Genomic DNA, 9005 nt, shown 5'->3' with positions numbered 1-9005 from the left:
GAGCTAGTGTAACTACAGGCACAAGGGACATAACATCTTAGTTCCCAAGGTCGGTGGCGCATTGTTGATGTAAGGAATAGTTAATATTTCTAACAGCGCCATTGTCTATGTGCAGTGGTGACCACTTACCATCAGGTGGCCCATTTGCTCGTCTCATTTTACACTAGCTCACTCACCCTTCAAACCGGAATATTACTAACAAATATTTTGTTTAGTAGTAAAATATGTTGAATGGTTGATATCTATCCAGACAGGCTTTTACAAAGCCTTAACACCAAGCCTACTCAGTTTTGTATATCTTAAGAAATATTTAATGGAACTTTTAAACGATGTTCGCGTCACCGCTATCAGCCTCCGCAGACAACTGGGGGATACAAATACCTTCGTTGAGATAAGCTTAGGCCGAAATTCGGTAAAAGTACAATGTATCAAAAAACCAATCAAATTCAGTAAAAGCCTTACATTAAATTATTGATAGTCCAACTAAAAACTACCACCAAGAGAACATTCTAGATCTATCTTTAAGCAAATAAAATTAATTCCTCAGGTCACATAAACTGAAGACGTTCTGGCTGAGCATATCAGACGAACCGTTACCAACGCTGGACTTCCTCTCCGCGGCGCTACTATCCGCTGAGTACGAGAGGGCTCTTGGCCGCGCCCTGGCGATGCCAGAGTGCAGACTGATACCATTTTTTGGAGCTTTTTTAAGAGAATTAAGGTAAGTAATCATTATTTTGACCATCTGACCCATAATTATGGGCAATGTCTTCCACGTATGTCATATGTATGTATTCCTTGGTGGTAGAGTTTTGTGCGAGCCCGTCTGGGTAGGTACCACCCACTCATCAGATCTACCACCAAACAGCAGTACTCAATATTGTTGTTTTCCGATTTGAAGGGTGAGTGAGCCAGTGTAACTACAGGTACGAGGGACATAACATCTTTGTTTCCAAGGTCGGTGGCGCATAGGTGATGTAAAGCATGGTTAATATTTCCTACTGTGAGCGATGGTAACCACTTACCATCATGCGGCTCATTTGCTCGTCCACCAACCTATAATTCACCAAACCAGATGAAACTGAACGAATCGCGCTATCTGTCATATATATTTTATGCCAGTAAGACCTGTACAGAACCGAAACTACGGGAATCCGTACTTGAACGCTTAAGGAAACCCACCTCCACCAATATTATAAAGCTGAAAAGTTTGTTTGTTTTAATTGAATCCGCGAATCTCAGGAACCAAGGATAAATTATTTCAGTGTTAGATAGCCTATATATTTAGGAAGGTTATGTACCATCACGCCCCGACTGATTGGAGCGGGAAGGGGGGAGGGGGTTAAATGCGAAACGGTACAAACACGATTGAAAATTATTCAAAATCATAAGAATCTTTCAGGTAGACTCATAGCCCTTTTGAATCGTCATGTAACAGTGTGGAATTAAATGTAAAGCTACAATCGGTTCGGAAAGTAGATTCTACCGAGAAGAACCAGCAAGGAACTGAGTACTGAGTAGTTCGTTTTTCCACCGTTTTAATTACAGAGTATGTCAGTAAAGCACAATCCAATTTTTGTATATCTTGCCTGGAAATCTATAAACCGTAAGTCTACGCGGTTTTAAATTTAATATAATCTTTTATTGAGTAATAAACCTTATCTATCAATGCTATTTTGACATGAGCTTTACATTATTTCATAGGCCAAGCTTATAAAAGCTGTGGAATCTTATTATAGAAACGAATACTGTGCCCCAGGAAGGATGTTGCTTGTTAACTTCCAGGCAGGAGACATAACATACGTATATAATTGTACTTAACTAACATGACTGTATTTTAGATATCGAAAAAGAGTAACTACTGAGCTTCTTACCGGTTCATCTCGGTAGAATCTACATCCCGAACCGGTGGTAGCTATACATTAAATAGTTTGTTAAATGGCGATTCAAAAGTGCTCGTAAAAGCCTACTTGAATAAAGTATATTTTGATTTGATTTGATGTATTAACTTTGCGAAGTCGGAAACAAGGCGTTATTAGTCTACCTTTCCTCCTCGTGTCAATATAACGATTGTCACATTCTTTTTGAAAGCCGAAAAATATCCGAACAAAGTCGGGCCGAACATCTAGTACGTAAATAGAAACACATTTATATAAAATCAAGCAAATAAGTTGAACAAAAACAGGGCTTAGTTTGTGGATATCAAATAAAAAAAATAACAACATGCGGGCTCCCATTATACTCCACTCCGAGTTAAAACTTTGAGGCCCCTGCTGACCCTCCGGCATATTGTACCTCGTAACGATTTATGCTCTTTGGAAATACGGCATCGTTTTTAATCTGTGTTCTCTAAATTTTATAATTTATGCAACTTTTAGATGTTGATAAACAAGCAAAATAATCTTCTAGTGTAAATATTTATACAATATATATGAATAATAATAATTAAATATTACTATTACTTGGTGGTAGGGCTCTGTGCAAGCCCGTATGGGTAGGTACCACCCACTCATCAGTTATTCTACCGCCAAATAACAGTAATCTGTATTGTTGTGTTCCGGTTAGAAGGGTGAGTGAGCCAGTGTACACAGGGACATAACATCTTAGTTCCCGAGGTTGGTGGCGCATAGGTGATGTAAGGAATGGTTAATATTTCTTACAGCGCCTTTGTCTATGGGCGATGGTCACCACTTACCATCAGGTGGCTCATATGCTCGTCCGCCAAACAATGTCATAAAAAAATAATAATATAGTATTTGTTTTGACCCGTACATGACTGTCAACACTAACTTCACTAGGTGGTGGGGTGTTGTTAGGTGTTGTTTTAGACAATCTGATAGATATCCACTTATAATATGTTCGTTCCAAAGCTGGTGGCGTATTAGCTATATGAAAAACGATGAATATGTCAAACAGCTCTAATGTCTGTGGGCAGTGGTGACCACTTACCATCAGGTGTTCCAATTGCCAGACCATGAGTTAAAGTGATTTAGGGCGAGATTTAAGAATAATAAACAAATAAATATTGAACAACATCGCGTACATTACTCTGATCCCAATGTAAGTAGCTAAAGCACTTGTGTTATGGAAAATCAGAAGTAACGACGGTACCACAAACACGCAGTCCCAAGGCAACAAAGAAAACTAATGAACTTTTTCTACATCGACTGGGCCGGGAATCGAACCCGAGACCTCGGAGTGGCGTAGCCATGAAAACCGATGTACACACTACTCGACCGTGGAGGTCGTCTTACGTCTCACAGAGAATAATTCTGTTGAGTGGCGCACGTGCACAAAGATCAGCTTCCGTCGGCATCTGTAACAAATGCATAAGTTGTCAATGACAAAATAGATCATTTACCTTTTCTCGTTTGTTTTTTATCAATAAATAAAATGGAAATAAAACTAGGAAAGGTGTCTTAATTATTGGTACTGATTAGATATTCTACCGCCAAAGCAGAACGCAAGTATTGTTGTGTCCGGTTTTAAGATTTAATAAGCCAGTGTAACTACAGGCACGACGGACATCTTGGGTCTTAAGTTTGATAGCGCATCGGCGATGTAAGGGACGATTAATATTTAGCACCCTTGTCTATGAGCGGTGGTGTCGACAAGATACCATAAAAAATAATTAACGTAACGATCTCAGAATCTTCGGTTTAGATTCATATCACTGAGCCGTCACGGCTTTAACGAATATCTCACATAAGTAAAATTCAAAATTATATTATGAATAATAAACACAGAAACAAAAAAACACAGTAATCACTTGTATATATTTCAAAAAATTGGACGATCAATAAACATAATACTGTCCTATTTGCTCTTACGCACTACAGCTTGGAGATTCTGATTCGCAGTAGGGCTCCGTGCGCGCCCGCCTGACCAGACGAACCCTTAAAACATTCCTTTCGAGAAGTCGGTTAAAAACTGTTACCTCCGAATGTAGAACGAGGCTCTGATCTTGGCCCAGATAGTTCTGAGTGGATCTCGTCGAAAATTTTGTAAATCCAATCTTCTCTCATACGGAATAGAGTTCAAGATCGCGTGAAATATATGTCGAGAGTTGTTCTCGTGTCCGTAAGAATGTCATTTGCATGAATTTCTTTTTCATGAATTTATTATAATACGTATTTATAGGTAATTTGCGACCTTAATATATAAACATGCGGTTAACCGGTGTCTGTGTCTCCGTCGGCATTGATTTGATATTTGAAGTCAACATTGTTTAACTAATGTTGTCGTCGAGTTCGCCATGGCGGCAAATCGCCCAAGAGACTAATCAACTACACAGAACATATTATTCTGTGCACAAACACAGCTGCACTCTTTATTCCCTCACTCTCATCCGATGGGATCCGAGCCGAGATGGCCCAGTGGTCAGAAGGCGTGTGACCGATGATTTCGGGCTCAAACCCAGGCAGGCACCGCTGAATTTTCATGTGCTTAATTTGTGTTTAATAAATAAATAAATAAATAAATAAATAAATATTGGGCAACATCACATACATTACTCTGATCCCAATGTAAGTAGCTAAAGCACTTGTGTTATGGAAATCAGAAGTAACGACGGTACCACAAACACCCAGACCCAAGAAAACAGAAAACTAATGAACTTTTTCTACATCGACTTGGCCGGGAATGAAACCCGGGACCTCGGAGTGGCGTACCCATGAAAACCGGTGTACACACTACTCGACCACGGAGGTCGTCGAAACGTATGTTTATAATTCATCTCGTGCTCGGCGGTGAAGGAAAACATCGTGAGGAAACCTGCATGTGTCTAATTTCAACGAAATTCTGCCACGTGTATTCCGCCAACCCGCATTGGAGCAGCGTTGTGGAATATGCTCCAAACCTTCCCCTCAAAGGGAGAGGAGGCCTTTAGCCCAGCAGTGGAAAATTTACAGGCTGCCAATGCATCCGATGGGACGGCATATCAAACTCCACCGGAAAGAATCCAGGCACAGAACCAACGGCTTTACGACTTATTATATATATATACTTATGTACTCTGTAATAGTTGTCTATGTAATCAAAATTCAGCATACTTTTTGCATGACTAACTACAGTACTTTAAACGAATGAATCTCAACTTCTCAAATCTCAAAATTTTAAATTAAACTTTGTCTCTAATTTTTATTCATCAACCTCACTAAACTCGGTAATTAAAAACTTTTCCCGTCGATTAAATTATTATTAAACATGCACTCGTAAGCGTAATATTATAAAAATATATATTTTTAAAATTACTTCTTTAATATTTAACGAGTTTTTTTGTGGTCTGCGGGCATTAGTGAGATTATTATTATGCAGATAATATCAGAAGTGCACTAGTACTGTGGACCGAGAGTAGTGTTTAGAACGCGTGTTAGATTCATCAATAGTGACTTAAAACATGGAATATTTTAGGAATAATTTCTATTCCCTTATTACTTTATAATAGAAAGATATTTACAAGACCATTCTTAAACCAATCTGGACTTACGGAATCCAGCTATGGGGAACTGCTAGCAATCACAACATAGAGATTCTTGAAAGATTTCAAAGTGAGACATTGAGAGCCATGCTAGATATAACCTACTACGTGAGAAACTAATGTCAAACAAGAGATCACTGGATGTAGTGAGAGTAATCACACGAGAATACCAACCCACGGCAATGAACTGGCATCCAAACTAAAGGGCGCAGGAAGTATTACATTCCAGATTGAAAGGGCATAGTGTCTCTACACTTACCGTGAGATATGGTGACTCTACATAAAGGGATTCATAATAATTCCTTCTCCTAAGGAGATACAGATCGAGATACCTCATCTGAATGGCTTACCGTGTTAACACAGATTGCCGTGTTACAGAACTCAATAAAAAAAAAAAAAATATGGTTATAAAACGATAAAAGATTCATCATATCAAGTACAAATATTTATTTAAGCGTTATGATAGCTAGTTACGTTGCGCAGTACACAGTTTCTGCCGACTAAGGAATCTCTGGGAACCAGTCGTTCCCAGAGTTTCCTGTAAACTCGCTGATTCCGTCAAAATTAATATTGTTTAATTTTTAAGTTGATTGGCATCCAATTCTGCCACATGTTTTCATTTTAGAATTAAGTTTTAATTTATGTTTATTTTAAATTTTTTTTAAAGTCTATTTGAAGCTCCCTAAATTTGACTAGGTTTAGTAATCGTTATATTGTATTAATTAATATTTACATAAATACTAATCACCTTAAAACTAACATTGTATCTTGATAATTGCAAAAAAGGAATTCATACATGATTGTATTTAACTAAAATGACTGTATTTTTAGATGTTGAAAAAGAGTAACTACTGAGTTTTTGCCGGTTCTTCACGTCACAATGTTTATTGTTGTAGTTAGTAATACCATCTTGATTAAATTTGAATTCGTTGGTCCAGAGGAGTTTTTTTCAAAAAAGATGCATCTCCTAAATCCTCATTAAGCATGAATCTACAGAAAGCAATTCTACTTCAGCATCCTCTTCGTAAATAACGTGCACTGGATTAAAATTATAATACAAAATATCTTAATTGTAACTTAGCTACTGAACTGTTCATGTATCTAAATTTTATTTTAAATTTGTATTAAGTAAGTAAGTTTTTTTACATTGGTTATTATTTTAAATCAATTTTGTGGGAATTTGAAAGAGCGACCTTTGGTACGAGTTCGGTCATGTTCAAATATGAATTTCCACACTGATCATTTTATTTCGGTTGCTTCGAAAGAAATTATACATTTTCGGAAAGCTAAGTAAACGATTATGTTTTTAAAATAATCTGCAGAATAAATTTCATAATGATTTTTTTAATTTTCCGGTTTATTTGAGGGAAAAAAATAAAAATAAAATTGAAATAATATCGTTTTCCGTCTCGCATTTTTAAATTTGGACCGATTATTATTGTTTAAATGTTGAAAAATATCCAATGTTTAATCATTTTTATAAATCAGAAGAAAAAATAGATTTTAATTTTTACTTTTTTTTTTTTTAATTTTTGAAGTTGCATTTTTGACTTATTTTGATAAAACCTAAAAATCGCGATAACTTAAAAATGGTTCACTTTTGCATATGGGGGTTAAAATTATCACATATAGTCACCCCTATCACCTCCTAACGGGAATACGTTGAATTACCAATAACCCTGTATATCAAAAGTGCTTCTAAAAGCATACTTGAACAAAGTATATTTTGATTCATAGATTATCATTTAACGGTGACATCACTATGTACAAGGCGCCATCTATGAAAACGAAAAAGAACTCATAATATCGAAGTTGACAAGAATATTATTTCCCATACTGACACATTGACCCAGTTTCGTTAAGAATTACGGCTCTCAAATATTCGCGAGATGGCCCAGTGATTAGAACGCGTACATCTTAACCGATGATTCGGGTTCAAACCCAGACAAGCACTACTGAATTTTCATGTGCTTAATTTGTGTTTATAATTCATCTCGTGCTCGGCGGTGAAGGAAAACATTGTGAGGAAACCCGCATGTGTCTAATTTCAACGAAATTCTGCCACCAGTGTATTCCACCAACCCGCATCGGAGCAGCGTGGTGGATTATACTCCAAACCTTGTCCTTAAAGAGAGAGGAGGCCTTAGCCCAGCAGTGGGAAATTTACAGGCTGCTAATGTATATAATGTAATGTAAATATTCGCGTCCTAACGCCCAAGCTTATACCCGAGACGCTCATGAGCATTCGTTATCATCACAACAATAATTTGAAAAACTAGGATAAAGATTAGATTTAAACGAGTTTATGTTTCTAAAAGTCCACAAACAGAATACAATCAGAACATACATTAAAGTTACGGACTTACACAATTTAAGCTAGATTACATTCCTAAGCATGTGTACACGTCATGCTCTTAACAATTATTTTAATACAGTCCGGTGCTCTTTTATATAATAATCAAAAAAAAAAAAATTACAGTAAATATAAAAATTAAAATAATTGATATAATGTACAGTAACATTACATATATATCACAATTAAACTAATAACAAATACATTCATCCATTCGAATTATTTGTCTAAGAAAATAAATTAAATTCAAACAATACAATTATCTAAAAAAAAAAAAAACACAAAATTAAATTCAGAAATATCTGTCAATGGGTTATTATGTTGTTAAAGAGCGTTTATGTGCTTCAGGGAAGATATATTTAGAACCAAAAGTGTGAATTACTAAAAAAAAAAACAAATAGGCTAACCTCCACAACAATGACCTTTAATTTACAACAACAATCAATCTACCACAAAAGAAAAAAAAAGCATTTAATCTACAACACCAATAACCAACAATAATCACACTACACAGTCAAAAATGATAATCGCGATCCAATGTGTCTGCCGCCAAAAACTCCCGCCTTTTTTTTTAAAGGGTAACTGTGTGACGTGACGCAGATGTCGCTCGGCTAAAATGTTTATTCCAACAATATAAATATATTATGTAATAGGACGGGCACGTGGACCACCTGATCGGAAATCGTTGAATCGGAATACCGATCCTCAGTCCAGCGAATACCCTGCCATCAGATACTCTTAATTAAGGTGTTTGCACTCCTACTTCGAGGTCTAATTTCATCTGCAAATGGCATAGATCTCATTTGGAATATGTAGAGCTGTTCTGTAACGCGAAACTCGAACCTCGCCGCAGAAAACGAGCGGGAAATGTCAGTATGTTATATGTGACATTGATACCCGTAAACGTCAAACATGGCCGCCCGTTGAACTGTCATGTCATTGAACTTCATGGATTTAATACCGAAATAAACGAATTATGCGTATATATGTTATCGACTAAAAAATGATTATTTTTTTAACGTTCTATAATCGTGGATAAGTTTCGATCGGGTCTACCGTAGACCTGCAAGAAGTCTTCAGTAAAGATGGTAACGCCATATTTGAAATATTCGCCGCAAATATGTTGCGTATTATTCGCGTTATATGCGTTCATTAAATACCTCAAATTTATTC

The 9005-nt window shown here is 36.6% G+C and overlaps 1 protein-coding gene across 1 annotated transcript in view; it reads left to right on the top strand.

Annotated features, from left to right (window-relative positions):
• The first annotated feature begins 565 nt into the window (after positions 1 to 565).
• The window catches only part of LOC125074568 (1-phosphatidylinositol 4,5-bisphosphate phosphodiesterase epsilon-1-like), a 42832-nt gene continuing 34392 nt past the window's right edge, over positions 566 to 9005 (top strand). Inside the window, exon 1 of the mRNA XM_047685894.1 lies at positions 566 to 721. Within this exon, the coding sequence (XP_047541850.1) occupies positions 669 to 721 (53 nt within the window). The 5' untranslated portion in view covers positions 566 to 668. The remainder of the gene's footprint in view (positions 722 to 9005) is intronic.

The sequence above is a fragment of the Vanessa atalanta genome, chromosome 28 (assembly GCF_905147765.1).
Source record: "Vanessa atalanta chromosome 28, ilVanAtal1.2, whole genome shotgun sequence".
In the NCBI taxonomy this organism is placed as follows: Eukaryota; Metazoa; Arthropoda; class Insecta; order Lepidoptera; family Nymphalidae; genus Vanessa; species Vanessa atalanta.
This window is presented reverse-complemented; position numbering and strand designations above follow the sequence as displayed.